The sequence below is a fragment of the Choristoneura fumiferana genome, chromosome Z, assembly GCF_025370935.1.
Source record: "Choristoneura fumiferana chromosome Z, NRCan_CFum_1, whole genome shotgun sequence".
NCBI classification, from domain to species: Eukaryota; Metazoa; Arthropoda; class Insecta; order Lepidoptera; family Tortricidae; genus Choristoneura; species Choristoneura fumiferana.
Genome location: NC_133472.1, coordinates 16,668,448 through 16,684,294, shown reverse-complemented (window position 1 = coordinate 16,684,294; position 15,847 = coordinate 16,668,448). Strand labels below are relative to the sequence as shown.

The following is a 15,847-nucleotide window of genomic DNA, read 5'->3' as shown; positions in this document are numbered from 1 at the left end:
GGGTTCGGGGTGCGCGGTGTGACTCACCGTTCCAGAGCACGTCGGGCTTGCGGCGCGAAGAGAGCTTGGTAGGCTGCCCTTTGCCTTTGCGCGTGGCGGTGGAGTCCACGCGCGGCGGCTCACCCGCCTCCACGGCGCGGTAGTAAATTGTGTGCGTCTGCACCCAGATGCCCGCGTTCGCTGCAAAACACACATTTTCATTAAATGGAAACTCGTAGGCGTACGTATTTACAATATACAATTACGTTTATTACGATATGGGCGGCATATTTTTTCCAACAGACTAATACAAACAAACGAACTATAATATTTTTCACCTATGATGAGTTCTGTGACGTCTCGAATTTGACAGTTTTAGAGATGTACCATTTATCGAGTGAACTATCGATTTTTCTAAGAGTTATCAGTGCCTATTTTTGGAGAAGTTGCATTATATACTGAGCGGCAAAAAATCTGGCCCTCAAATGTGTGCAGAATCGGTAACTTTGTATGAAGGGTGGGCCAAATTTTGTGCCGCTGAGTATATTTAAAAACAATATTATTTTTTCACTTTTCCGCCCACCGGGCCACCGTTTTCTTGTTCTCGCTCGAAATAATTCCCAAAACGAATTACAAACTCCCGAGTCTGGGAGTTCAAAACAGTATTTTTAGACCGTTTCGACATTTTGCCAAAAAATAACAACAAACTTACCGAGAAACAGTAACAAAAGTCAACAATAATAATAACAGAAATGAACAATAACAAAATACAATGCTAAGAAAATGCAACGGAGACTCAACTCGTATACAAGGCAGACGCACTCGTACTGTACTGACAAGCACTGCAGGGCTACTACGAAATTCGAAGTTCGTATCGTACCGTCCCTCTCGCTCTCGTATTAAATAGTGTAAGTGTCAGAGGAACCGTACGACACGAACTTCGAGTTTCGTAGTAGCCCTGCTGGCCACAAGATGGCTGCGGCCGCGTTACAAATAGCCGCGTTTACAAAATCTTGCAAGTTTTGTTTCAAAATTTAAAATATCTTAGTGTTCATTGCTATTGAATAATGAACCTTGGCAATTGCCGATAATGTTGTGTCACGTCACTACTCTGTTCCGTTTCACACATTGCGTAATTTTAAAAAATATATATTTTATATCGTATTCGATGGATTTTATTTAATGGACACTGATATTGCTATATATTTAAAAAAACTACAGTTTTACATTTTTTCGATTATTATGCTTCAAAATAAAAATTATTTAAAAAAATATTTTGCGAACATTGTATGCGTAATTCGGGCAATTTTCAAGTGTCACAGAACTCATCTAAGGTGAAAAATACAATAATGTAGAGTAGTGCATCTAAAGTAGTGTTCACTATGTAAAGTCGAACCATTTGATTCCTAACTCACCGTAGAACTTTCTCACAGTTTTTTTTTTATATTTGACTGGATGGCAAACGAGCAAGTGGGTCTCCTGATGGTAAGAGATCACCACCGCCCATAGACACCTGCAACACCAGGGGCATTGCAGATGCGTTGCCAACCTAGAGGCCTAAGATGGGATACCTCAAGTACCTTAAGTTCACGGCAGGATTAGCGAGCAAGTGCAATAATGAATTCCTTTGTCAAGCAACGCGATGTCACTATAAATTTTTCTACGAAAATTTTCTAAAGTGGGTCACGATTCAATTGGTTCGATAGTACACAACCATAAGATGGAGTTCGTTATAATAAGACCCAGGCTCGAGTGGGAAGACTAAAGCCGCAAGACGGATGGGTAATTTCTACACGTAGCGCGTCGATACCGGTACTGGGCAAGGTAATCTCATCATGGTGTTTACAACAGCAAGTTGCAGAGCAAAGGCCCAAGATTAAAACACGAGCTATGGTCTTATGCTGGGTAAGGGCGCGGGCGGCGTGGCTTACCGAGCGGCGTCTCGGTGTCGGTGTCGGCGTCGGGGTGCTCGCCGAACTGGCGCACGGCCTGGTACACCGTCATATTGTACGGCAGCACCGTCTCGCCGATTAGGAATTCTAGCTTGTGGTCCGATCTGCATATCCAAACATGGGCTATTAATACTAATGCTACAACTGTTACTTTAAAAAAATCCTTAAAAAACTACAATTGCGAATTAGAAGATAAACCCCCATTGCTAAATTTTAACTACTGCACTTCAACAAGATTTTTTATTATTTTTTCATCGATTGAGAACCAATTTTATAGATTCTTCATCTCTGTAGAAATTTTTCAAATAATTATGTATATTGAAAATCATCTCATGTAAACTTGTATAACTGGGTCGAATAGAAGGTACCATCTCTTTATCTATATTTGGCATTGTGATGTATGTGATAGGATATTCATAAGGAATGTGTCGGGTAGGGCGTATGTACTGACTCTGAGGGCTGGTGATGCGGGGGCGTGGCCAGCGAGTCCTCGACGTCGTCGTCGGAGCCGCCGTCGTCGTCCGAGTGCGCCGCCGCGGAGCCGTCGCGCGACCGCGCGCTCGCGTATCCGCGCTGCGCCAAGTATCTAAACGACACACCATACGTTAAAACTATTTTTATACAAAACGAAAACTAGCCAGTCACTTGCGGTTGCGCTGTTGGCATATTTCTGTCGCTAACTCATATGTTGGCATATTTCAGTCACAGTGATCGGATCGACTTAAAACGGTCTGGTCGGGAGTTTCTTATTTGGATTTAGTTGTCAAAACTTATATTTCTAGCTTTAGATCACTTTACCATGGTAGAGCGACCAGACCCCAGAAAGTACCATATTAGCGTTTAAGTAAAAACTAATCTAACTCAATCGTTGGCAATTGTACAATGAATTCATGTTCTGGTTTGTTACCTTTCAATAGCTTGCACTAAGGCAAGGGGGTCAATTCGTACTACGCCTCCTTTCCATTGCTTGAGATTGGTGCAACTTGGGTGGCGTTTGAGATCACACTGTAAAAGAAAAAAAGGATAAACAATTTTATTAATCACAAATAGTAGATTGTACAAAGTGCATAAACGTGCCCTTTTACTCTATCCGTTTATATCCATCGGAATAAGAGACATGATTGACTTTGGCATTTCCTAATAATAACAACTATTTAGTAATGTAACTCGGCCTATACGATTACACGGTGCAGGGTACGGGGCAGTGCTAATCTTTGTTTGGTCCATGCATTCATTCTTTTACGTTTAGAAACTTTTATTCTATTAGAAAGTTTTTACCCGCGGCATCGCTCGCTTGTACTATTTGGTCCGGTACTTGATTTAAAGTGTATCAACGACAAGCACTCGAACAATTCCATATTTCGCATTCTTATGAACATACGTAGGATGAGATCAGTTACCATGAGCTGGTGGGTGTTGAAGAATTTGAGCGCGCTGGTGGCGGGGCGCGCGGGCAGGTCGTGCACGCGCACCGGGAACTGCTCCAGGTGCGACACGCACGCGTTGACCTTGGCCACGAGCGCGGTCAGAGCGCCGCCGCCGCCGCCCGTCATGCCCACCTCGCTCCACTCGCCGATACTGCACGCAACACAACACAGTATCTTAAAAATGTAGCAAGGACTTTGCAGCTACAAAACTAAACAAAAGAACATTATCATCGTCCGTTGCTGGATATGTAAGACTACCTTTAGGATATCTACGATGATCGGGGTGCCAACAGCCTTGAACAGACAATAGCTTTCTTTGATCTTTACCAGATTCTTCATCAGGTAACACAACACTATTTACCGGCCCGGACAATACGGAAATGGAAATATCGACCCGAATTTTCGTGTACACGCCCATAGAAACTCACGTCAGTTTGACACGAGTTTGTATGGGCGGTAATAATCGGGTCGGTATTTCCATGTCGATTTTATTATACGGGCCGGTAAATAGTCACAACCTTCGTCCATCTTGCTATATAAAGCACAAGATTTGGTCAGCATGTTCTTGTGACGAGTCCAACATTCGCATTGGGCGAGCGCGAGTTAGGAAGCTACTCCAGCCTCAGATTCCTAAGTCACATGCGGACTGTAAGTATAAGTCGTTCTGTAGTAAGTATGTGCGTGTACTAACTCAGAGTGGAGCGGCATGTCGGCGAACACGTGCAGGAAGAGGCGCAGGCGGTCCTCGCAGGCGGCGACCTGACCCTCGCGGCCCTCACCCTCGCCGTCGCGCTCGCGGCTGCTGCTCGACGCCGCGTCGCCCTCCACGCCCGTCAGGTACGCCAGCAGCGCGCCGAGCACGCCTGAGTGATTTACCTGCAAGTATAAATTAATAGTAGATTGTACAACAAGCGCATTAAACAAGCCATTTTACCCGAGACTATCACATAGCCACCCGACCCGGTATGGCGAGGGTGAATAGACACGTCGAGGGGAAATGGGTTTAATGGTAGAGTTTTTCACTGCTTTTCACTTCGATTAAGAGGAAATTAAATAGCAATTGTTCACTTACTAGGTCATTTTTAATTTTTATGCATTGCTATATAATTATATTTTTTTTTAATTGATTTATTTTGATTGGTTTGATTGATTTTTAGTTTTACATAAAATAAAAAACATTAAGAAAATATAATAATAATAAAATATAATATAATCCCTACTAATATTATAAATGCGAAAGTAACTCTGTCTGTCTGTCTGTCTGTCTGTCTGTCTGTCTGTCTGTTACCCTTTCACGTCGAAACCACTGAACCGATTTTGATGAAATCTGGTATATAGGTAGTTTGAACCCCAAGGATCAACATAGGATACCTTTTATTCCGGTAGAGGGCGCCACCGCGCGATAACCTAGATCCGCGCAGACGTAGTCGCGGGCATAAGCTAGTATAATATAATATAAAGTAATGTTCATGAGTTATGTCCGGTGAATTAATTTTTGATGAGTAAATTAAAATGAAGAGTTTAAATCTTGTTTAAATGATGAATTTATATCTGACTTTACGCCGCCTTACGTCCTCCACGAAGCACATATTGTCAGTGACAAACTCAATGCTGAACAAAATACGTGAACTATAATATACATACCTAAGCTAATAAACATCGTAAATTGATAGAATAATCTACTTCTACACACATGGATACTATAACATCTACCGGTACGTCTTATTCTTATTAATTTGCTTTTATCTATTAGAATTAGTGAACCAATTTTGCATTATTTACAGTTCCAAAGCTAAACAATCTCAGATTTACGGTAACTTTTTGTTAATAGCTGGTGGATTAGATACATAATATAAAAAATATACTTGATGATAATTAACTATTACACGGATTTATTCTCGGGTTGCACTGATAGTTAGCATTATAGGAGCGTGCAGGAGATAAGGACTAGCTAGCTAGAATATAAGTGTGGGAAATGTCAAGCAACAAGGGCTAATAATTAATCACAAAAAATCACGATACTAAAACAAAGTATCCTTTACCTATCATTAGTAGCTGTAGTGATTGTTATGAAAGTTGGTTTAATAAAGTGTATACGTTAACGACTATGGTTTGGCGTGCATGTCGGTATGTATATCTACTGCCTGCTAGTAAAAGGAGTATGGCCAATACTGCCTCGATTTTTTTCCTCGCTTAATGCATTGTAAAACGTTGTATGATATACGTGTCGAAAATAGGAAATTCCCAACTCGTGCCGGCTATAAACACTCGCTTCGCTCGTGTTTCAAGTTCTCTACCACTCGTTGGGAATTGCCTAGTTTCCGCACTTGTATCATAAATAACTATTTCTCAAATATACATACGTATGTAATCCTTTTAATATGCCAAAAAAAGAGGTTCTTCGAAAACACTAACAAATTCGACTTTAATGGGATCAGGTCCAGTCGCAGGTGCAAAAATAAAAGCTTTTTAACAAAAAATTACACCCCCGAAAGAACTAAAAAGCAAAAAATAATAAACCTTTTTTTCATTTAACCTTAACCTAGGTAGTAGTTTAAAGTAGGTGTCTCAGCACGAGACAGGAGGAGTGGGCCTGTATTCGTCTATCTCACCTACATATTAAATATTGGGCTTCAATCACTCGCAGTAGTCGTGAAAAGCACAATGTTTAGTCTCGGCCAAAAGTGCGATAGATGAACTCGTATTATCGAGGGCCTCCTCTTCGGGTCAGACTTCGAACTAACTCATTTATCTATTGCTTACTTTCCAGCCTCTACAATGTACCATTTATGTCTCCTAGATCCAGAATAAAAATTGGTCAAGTGCGAGTCGGACTCGTACATGAAGGGTTCCGTAAATAATTCAGTACATGTTTTTCTTAAAATTCTTCTAATATAAGTTTTTTTTTTGCTCACTAATTTATGCCCCTGGTTACCAAAGTACTCGTCAAGACGACAAACGAGTCCAAACTCGATGCAGTCGTGTCGTTTATCACAGAGTTCAAATGGTCACCTGGTAGCTTTATCATCAGATCAACTCCATGTTATAATAATATTGCATTGTCATCGGATTTATACATGCGTGTAAAATTTCAGCTCAATCGGTTGAAGATATCCACTTCAAATTAGAGTTGAAAGATTCCACCCGAGCAAACATATAGTTACATTAGGTACACTGCAAATAAATATAATGCTTTTAATAAGTTTTTCTTAAAAAAAAAACATTTTTAATACAAGCTTTTTTTTGCCGAATGTACTTTTTGTTGACTGTACTTGCACTGTCGTCTAAACTACATATCTGTACCAAATTTCCAGTCGGTACTATTAACTATTGAGGAGTTATCTCCTGCAGAGACGATCCTGGCAGGACCACCAAGATGTCACTACCAGATTATTGTATTTTCACCAAATTTACATAAGTATGCAAAATTTCAAGTCGATCGGACCACTGGAAGTGGGTCAAATTTAGCTTCCAAGATTTCAGCAAAACAAACAAACAAACAATAAATAAATAAATAAATAAACAAACAGGGCAAGCTATAGAAAAGCTTCTAAAAATATCGCCGAAATTTAAGCACTTGTGCAAGTATATCGAAAAAAAAAAAAAAAAAAAAAAACAATTTCTATTCTCATCCTCTTTGGTTCTGGCTGTTTGCTTCTGAAGCCATTGCCCGCAACTTGCCGCGCGCGGCTAAAAAAAATATATCTGTCAACTCTGTTCATTCGCGGGAAATTCGGCGGACTTCGTATGTTGTGTAATTAAATAATACGAAGCTAGTAGAGCAGTGAATAAATTTTAAACTGTATTATAACCTTGTAAATAGTGTTAAATACTTAGTATGATTTTTTTAGTGTAAAAAACAATAGGTAAACATAGTGATTAATACGGTGTGGATTTGGCGAGCGCTTTATCACAGTTTGCTTCATTGAGGTTTGTGGTTCATAAATTGATTTATTATTTTGCACAAAAACGAATAAACCACACAATAAGACACTATATTATACTATCGAAGCTTTTATAAAACATCATTAAAATCGCAACCTTAAAGGTAAATTTCAAACGACATAGCTACCCGTTGAAAGGCTTGCCGTGGCTCGCCTTAGCAACGGCTAATAACGCCTAGCAACCAAAAAACGCTGAAAAAAACACGTTTCTTGTATGACGACCCCCTTTAATTTGTAACTTTATTTTATTTTTAGTATTTGTTGTTATAGCGGCCACAGTAATACATAATCTGTGAAAATTTCAAGTGTCTAACTTTTACGGCTTTAGAGATAGAGTCCTGTGACAGACGGACAGACAGACAGACAGCGGAGTCTCAGTAATAGGGTCCCGTTGGCACCCTTTGGGTACGGAACCTAAAAACCAACTTTACGAGCATGAGAAGTGCAAATACAGCGCGCCGCGCCGCCGTCCACTGGGTCCACTCGCGGACCGTCTCTCTACGTACCTCGAAGGGCGACACGTCGTGGTTGATGAGCGTGTCCCGCAGCTGGTCGAGCGCAGCCCGCTGGTGCGCGGCGTGCGGCAGCGCTGTGGCGAGCGCGGCCAGCTGTTCCAGCGCGCCGCCCGCGCCGCCCAGAGCGCCGCGCTCGCGCTGTAGCCGCGCCGCCGTCCACTGGATCCACTCGCGGACTTTCTCTCTACGCAACACCACAATTACATTAATTATTTGTATTAATGATTTACGGTCACACATATTTTACACGAGGCATAGACCGTGATCATCTTTCACGCTACCGTATTAATTCAACGTCTCGTATAGAATATGTCTCACATCAACACAGTATTACTAAGTACATTTACAAAACACATAAACATAACATAATAATGGTAAATAGTACCATTTATTACCAAAAGTAGGAGAGGTTATGCTGTTTTGAAAACTTGTGAAACATGGTCATGGTCAACGACACTGCTTTTAAAAAAGCGCGCACCTCAAAATCGTTGATTTTGTGAGTGAACTTATAGTAAATTGTGCATTAAGGGGCGTAAGAAGGGGATTACTTACTAACGAGAGTCTATTAGAAGCCCGACAACGGAGGCGGAAGGCTTTTAATGACTCTCGTTGTAATCCCGTTACGGCCCGTGATACACACAATGATTTTCATCACATTGCGAGGAAAAATATGCAAAAAATTAAATTATTTTGTGTCCAAACACTTCACAACTCAGCAAAAGAATGACGCTAAGAAAACTACTGAATAAAATAATGGCTACCCGTCAATACAGGGGGGGGCTATCACAAAATTCGAAAATCGAAGTTCGTATCGTACAATCTCTCACTCCGGTATTAAATAATATTAGCGTCAGCCAAACGATATGCCACCCTGATCGTCACTTTTTTCTATATCGATATCTAACATAGATAATGCTAAAAACTGTATTTAGTTCAGAATTAGAATGGTCTTGCGGCCAGATTATTTCAAAATGTTAAAAAAATACTAAAACCAAAACTTGATATAAATTTAAAATATAAAAATAACGAAGCAAAGAAGCATGGATTTTTTTATGGTGTTAAATCGGGTTACAGCTGTTTTAAAGATGTAAATAAAACGTTGGCTGACTTAAAACCTCTTTAGTCTGAAACGCCGTACCTACTAACTTTTTTAAACTGTCATAATTCCCTTGGGAGAAAAAACTACATATACGTAAATCCAAAACTCCCGCGGGAACAATTGAAGCCACTGTCCTTTAGTATACAAGAATGGAATAACATCATTGACGAGCAAGTGTGATGAAAATGAACATTAATTATTTAAGTCGATTTTGTTCATGTATTGAATTGAGATACGAGATTTTTCAAAATTGTGACGATATTATTAATAATTGACATTTATTATTGTGTAATTAAGTGACTTTGTTACTATTGACTTTTAATTGAAGCAGAGGGGACCTGAGACCTTATTGACAAACAAAATCTGTCACTTCTTTATGTATCGCGAGTACCTACCTGTGAGTTAAGAGCGTTTATACTTGCCGAGCTGGCAACGTTGCATTTGTGTTAGTTTTTCTCGATTATTCCATAAACATTTAATGAAAATTAAAAATGTGGTCTGATAGAACTGTTCTTAATATATAAGTTAATGTGTCTACTCCAATAATTCTTAATAATTATTATTAATTACTTCTTAATAATTATTGCAGTAGACACATTAGCTTATATATTAAGAAAAGTTCTATCATATCACATTTTTATGGAATAATCGAGAAAAACTAACAAAAATGCAACGTTGCCAGCTCAGCAGGTATAAACGCTCTTAAGACGCGACGGTCCCGGTGTGAAACCGATCAATCAGGCTGCGTCGCTGTTGAGACGAACATGAGCAAATATGAATCTAAGCAACATGATTGGTCAGTTTCGCACAGCTTCGTTTCGCTCCGCTTAGCCGTTTATTAATCGTACGTTACGTAAAACCCTCATAAAATGCTTAATTAATAATGAAAAATAACAAAACTTTAACGTTGAAATGAATGACATAAAGGATAGCACACCCTGTCCGACTTCTGCTTATTCGCGATAGAGCTAGCAGAAGCAGAAAACACTTTTTGTTGCACACAAAGCATGTCTGAACACATTTACCATACTATTGGTACTTTGGTGAGACAACTATATATGTAATTTAACATGTCATAAAATCGCTCAAGCTTGTTGCAAAATTGCAAAATAATAAATAACAACAGTAGATACATTGATTTAAAAATGCCAGAGCAAATTCCTTTTCAAGTTTTAACTTCAGTTGCGTTTTGAAGATGTACGCGTTGTTTAAAAGTTTAAGTTTTAATAATATTACGATAATCTTTTGAACATGAAACTACCGTGAGACTCACTCATATTAAATGATATTGTAACGGATAGCTCACGTCTTAAAACGAGCTTAGCTCGACATGTTTCGGACTATTTCGTAGCCCTTCTTCTCAGGAGCACGCGACTCGCCGGCTCCCGCAACACGCACACTACGCGCCATTTACGCGCCGTTTACGCGTTATCATCATTGAATATTATTACGATAATCTGTTCAAGTATTTGTTTGTTTCGTTCATATGTTTATTGTCAGCAACAGCATAGCGGAATTTGAAAAACAATAATACTGTTAAAACACACTAAAAAGATAGTACACAGAAATTGCGTTTAAGTTTCTATATAATTATCTAAATATCCCAAAAAACAATTCAAATCAAATCGGTTCACCCGTTTAGGAGCTACGGTGCCATGGACAGACACACAGATACACAAGTTAAAGAGGTTAAAAACAGATAAGTTTTATAGGCAGTGCAATAAAGTTTTACACACAGCTGCTGAACTTAATGGAAATTTTACATCTACAACTTAGCACACGATGCAGGAAATTAAAGAACCCGTGATTGTATAAATTACGCTATCTATGTTACTTATCAGGTCATCACAGTGTGCAATATATGTGTGCTAAAGTAAATAATATGAAACCAAGACTACAAGGTCACAATAAGCTATCAAAGTACTAGAGTTACCCGCGGCTTTGCACGCGTAAACTGTTCGATCTGGTACAATTTAAATTCCGGGATTTTATAAAATTCCCCTGGGAATTCCCAAAATGTATATCGTGGTCTTCACTGCGTTTGTATTAAGAACAACTATCCAAAATTTTAAGACTAAGCCCAGCAGTTGAAATTTCAAGATTATATCCCTTTCCCGTGGGAATACCGGGATAAAAAGTAGCCTATGAATAACAATTCTAGATGTCGAGCTATCTACATAACAAATTTCATCCAAATCCGTCCAGCCGTTTTAGCGTGAAGGAGTAACATACACACACACACACACACACACACACACACACACACACACACACGCAAGCACGCACGCACGCACGCACGCACGCACGCACGCACGCACGCACGCACGCACGCACGCACACACAAACTTTCGCATTTATAATATTATTATGTATTAGTAGGATCAAGAGCATAAAGGAAGAAAATCGCTTTGCGGAATAATATCTAGCCAGGCGATGTTAAGTCTAGCAGCTAATTATGATCTAAGTTCTGAATAGACCATTGACGCTTTTAAAATAATAAAAAGACACACAGATTTACTTGCGCTGCATCACATTCGCAGAAACGCCATACGTTTTACATTCGCAATAACCCTCCTTCGGGCAGTCGGGTAAAAAGTACACCTTACTTATGCACACCAGGATATTTAATATTGCTAGCTTCAGTAAACATTGTTTCGACTTTACTTGCTCTAAAAATGTGAAAAATTAGCTTTTTGTTTCTTTAACTGGCGTGAGTGGAATACATAACTAAACATTGTTTAAGTTTTTGTAGTAACTCAATATTCAATTTCGAACGTCAGATCTATGTATAAGAGCAGAGCATCTGTTCTACCGGGCCTTAAAAGCACGTTCCTCATTATCATATATATCCGAAACATTGTCACAAGCAGCGTGGTAGACTTGTAAGGGCATACATTTTCACGTTGTAATCGATAGCCTCAGCTGGTATTATACAAAATATCCGTCACTAATAGGCATTCGGTACGCTTGATAATAAGTATACAATACTAATAATGTTTGCGTTCGCTGAGCAGAGGTTTGGGGGTGCGGAGTGAGAATACATACTTGTTTTGCACGCTAAGGTTAGCGGAGGCGTGCGGGGAGGCGAGCAGGCCGGCGTCCTTGTGCGCGTGCGGCGCGCGGCCCCAGCGCGACGGGTTCAGCGACGACAGGAACGACGCCGTCTTGGACGCGCCCGGCACGCGCGGCGCGCGCGACGACGCGGTCGAGCTCGAACCTGTCACGACGAAAATTACACCTTTGTAATTTGTAATTTTTTTTAAATGCAGTTAAAAAAAATTTGTTTCCGTTTATAAATAGATAATATCTGATGGTGTGTTTCTATCTGCAATGTAATGTATATTTTTGTTATTAAACTTTACTACTGAAATCACACGACAAAAATCATACCCGAAATTAAAGTTTTTATTATTATTGTATTAAACCGTTAATAGTAGATTATTGTCGTGGCCTGGAAGTAGGCAATTGCTGGCTGAGTATGAGTATTAAACGGACGAACTTGCGAGTCCGTTTAACTAATACGAAGCCAGCAATTGCTATTCCAGCCGAGACTAATATAAAGCTTTTCTCAAAAATGGCGAATAATTCAGAAATAGAATAAACTTTTTCTCAAAATATATTATAAAATTTAATTTTATTCCAATATTTTTCTTATGCTTTCCCGCCTTTTTTCATTAAAAATAAACTTCAGGTGTATTTTTCCACCGAAAACACCACAAGCTATTTCAGACCCAATAGAAAAAGTCCGGAGTTCCAACAAAATATCTGATACCGGCCATTAGACTTGGCTGTATACGACTTGTGCCTACATTTCCATGGCCTTTTTAACTTTAAAAAAAAATGTGACTGATTGCAGGCGCGCTAATTCATTATTGTCGAGCTAGCGCGCCTGCAATCTATGCACTTCACCTTCTGATATGTAAAGAATAATGTCAACTTTTACGGACATTTTTGAGAAAAGAAAATTATACCTGCATTAAGCCATATTATCAGCGAGTGACATATACCATACTTAACTAACCGGAGAAAGTGTAAAGTTCCCACGAAACGCAGACGCATTACGAGCAACAGCTAACAGATTGATATCATAACGCACATTTAGGGGCTGTTTCACCACCCATTGATCAATGGGTGGTGAAACAGTCCCTTAGATTGTTGAATACTGCAGCTAGGGGTAGTGTCGGTAAAGGGCAGTACTTACTGTGCGCGGAGGCGGCGTGCGAGTGCGCGTGGGGGTGGGGGTGGGGCGGCGCGGCCTGCGAGGAGTGCGCGGCGGCGTCGTCGCGGCGGCGCGCGTGCCGCGAGGGCGCGCCGCCCGACCGCTTCACCGCGCGCTTGCGCTTCAGCATCTCCGCCAGCTGCAGCGGGCTCGCTGACCTGAACCACACACCACCAATAACACACACGTTTCACTATATTAAAGCAGTATACCTAGAGGCCTTATTGTGTTCACAATTGTTTTCACCACTTGACACTGTATACGACGAGGGTAGTCAGAGACGGTAAATACGATCACGAGCGCTCAAGCGTGGAGGGGGTGGGTTAAAAACTAAAATAATTGTAGTATTTATTTATTCATAATGAACTCGTTTCAATTAACAAAACGAAGCAGATGGTTTTGAAAGAGGCACTAAAACATACCTGAACTTGGAAGTGCTTAAGATAGCAAAAACTCAGCTTTAACCTGGCAACTGCCAGATAGCTCAATTTATCATTAATATTATAAAAGGTTGTGAGATGCAATACACAAATATTGAACTAGTAATCACCTGTCGAATATTGTGGAGAAGGGCAACACAACTGACCTGTGCGCGGTGGTTGGGGCTTGCGCCTGCGCGGCGGCGGCCGGCCCGGCCTCGGGCACGCTGCCCTCGCTTCCCAGTGCTGCTGTGAACAATGCACAATAAGACATCATCATAATTATATGTATGCCAACAGCTAGGCAAGGCACACGCCTCCTTTCAAAAGCGCGCTTTGGGAACAGGACACACAGCCTTATGCTGGTTTGCTCACAACGTTTCCCTTCACCGTAAGACCTCATCTTATTTCAAATCAAATATCGCACATAAATTCCGATAAATGATGTCAAAATACAAGCCTAGAAGGCTCCTTTTGAGAATAGATGACATATCGATAGGAAATACAGTGATGAACATATAAATATGAGGGTAGGTACATGTGAACTTACGCATCGACGTGGGTATGAAGGAGCCGGAGGCGGAGAACGCCAGCGACAAGTTGTGGTCCAGCGAGGTGGCCGAGGTGGACGCCGGCGGCGACGAGCCGCTGCTGGAGCGCGCGCTCGCCGAGCTGCCCGACTGCACACACGACATAGTATGCAATGCACTAATTATTAAAAAAAGTACAGCTAACTGCGAGTCGGACTCGAGTAGTCATGATTATGTACACATTGAAGTCTATAAAAATAGGACTGGGACTGTACCTCATTGACTTAATGAGAAACTTTCGTTATATTACACGTTATTCTAAAATGTCTCAAAACGTTTGTATGTTTTAACAGACTTAGAAACTAGACTATTTTAGCAATGTTCAAAAAGTAGGTTCTCGGTGCGATTGTACACACCGTGTTTTTATATTAGTTGACTTCGACATATTGCTTATTCAATGAGGGCTATCGCGAATGAATTCGCCGCTAGAGGCGCTAGTGTAGCGTGAGGTCTCCGAAATGTCAAATCTCATAGTTTTTGGGTGAGCTACGCGGGTTTATTTAGAATTAGAATAATTTTGTGAATATTTTGCAATATCTGTAATTAATTATGGCAAATATGCGTTCCGGGGCAATGAATGTCTGTGTTTTGAGATAGTTTTGTCTTTCGGAAACCTTTGTCCTTCCTTTTTTTCGAACAAAACGGGGACTATGCAACACTGTGGCATGCTCGATATTTATATGGTACGGTTTTAAGGTGTATTAAATATGATTTCAATCTAAACTTTGTTTCCACGCCCGTAATAACAGACTTTCAAAACCATACTTAAAAACCTCACGCAACAGTGCGCCATCTAGTGAGACAAAAAACGATAGCCCTCATTATGGGAGCACCGTGGGAGCTAACAAATGAAGTGTTTTCTATTAACTTTTAATGTAACTGGAAAATAGTTTGTTCTAATGAAGAAATATATGATATTGAAATGAAAAATAAGTTTAAACTTAGTGTCATGTGCACTACATTTTAAAAAACGTCTTATTTGATGGGGTGCAAGGGGGGGAGTCACCGTACGCAAATACTAATAAATAATGTATAATACCTTTAGCTTGGGCTGTCGGGAGGAGGCAGGCTGTGGTGGCGCGGATGCGGCGGCGGGGGCGGCGGCGGGCGCGGGCGCGGCGGCGGGCGCGCGTTCGGCCAGCAGCGCCACCTGGTGCAGCACGCCCTCGCGGCGGAACTGCGCGCCCATTTCCTCGGGCAGCCGCTGCATCAGGATCTCTGCCAGCTGCAACGAGCCCACCACGATGCGCAGGTCCGTCGACGCCATCATGCCCGCGATGTGCGACGATATCACCTGACCAACCATACACGCTAATTTAACAACATCACGTACAATCGCCATATCCATAATCAAATAGACACTGAACATCCGAGATTCGAGAACAAATGTTTTTTGTCTACCCCGACTGGCGATCTCAAGTTTAGTAGTCAGGTTCTGTAACCATTCGGCTACTGATTCGTCACATACTCGTATGCATAATTTATATCAAAATGTGCGAAAAAGTAGCGAAGTCACTTCCGAAAGGATCTTTCAATATCTCTGACTATTAAACTCATCCTTAACTGAACATTCTTATCTACTCAAAGGTTGACTAGTAAGAGATAAGTTCGGCTCTGCACATGTAACTCAATATCTGTCGATTTGTATTTGCATTTTTTGTACAATTATAGAATTCACATTAGTTACATACTCTTATATTAGT

General features: G+C 40.7%; 1 protein-coding gene across 6 annotated transcripts in view; it reads right to left on the bottom strand.

The window, feature by feature from the left end:
• The window catches only part of ctrip (E3 ubiquitin-protein ligase ctrip), a 92,754-nt gene that overhangs the window by 8,066 nt on the left and 68,841 nt on the right, over positions 1–15,847 (bottom strand). For 3 of the 6 annotated variants that reach the window (XM_074090249.1, XM_074090257.1, XM_074090293.1), the window contains 12 exons: positions 15,184–15,438; positions 14,105–14,234; positions 13,686–13,803; positions 13,118–13,293; positions 11,962–12,133; positions 7,809–8,001; positions 4,050–4,234; positions 3,332–3,509; positions 2,839–2,936; positions 2,383–2,517; positions 1,911–2,035; positions 28–180 (listed from right to left, as the gene is read on the bottom strand). In XM_074090249.1, coding sequence (XP_073946350.1) covers positions 28–180; positions 1,911–2,035; positions 2,383–2,517; positions 2,839–2,936; positions 3,332–3,509; positions 4,050–4,234; positions 7,809–8,001; positions 11,962–12,133; positions 13,118–13,293; positions 13,686–13,803; positions 14,105–14,234; positions 15,184–15,438 — 1,918 coding nt within the window. The remainder of the gene's footprint in view (positions 1–27; positions 181–1,910; positions 2,036–2,382; positions 2,518–2,838; positions 2,937–3,331; positions 3,510–4,049; positions 4,235–7,808; positions 8,002–11,961; positions 12,134–13,117; positions 13,294–13,685; positions 13,804–14,104; positions 14,235–15,183; positions 15,439–15,847) is intronic. The other 3 variants (XM_074090274.1, XM_074090264.1, XM_074090284.1) reach the window with 3 other exon arrangements.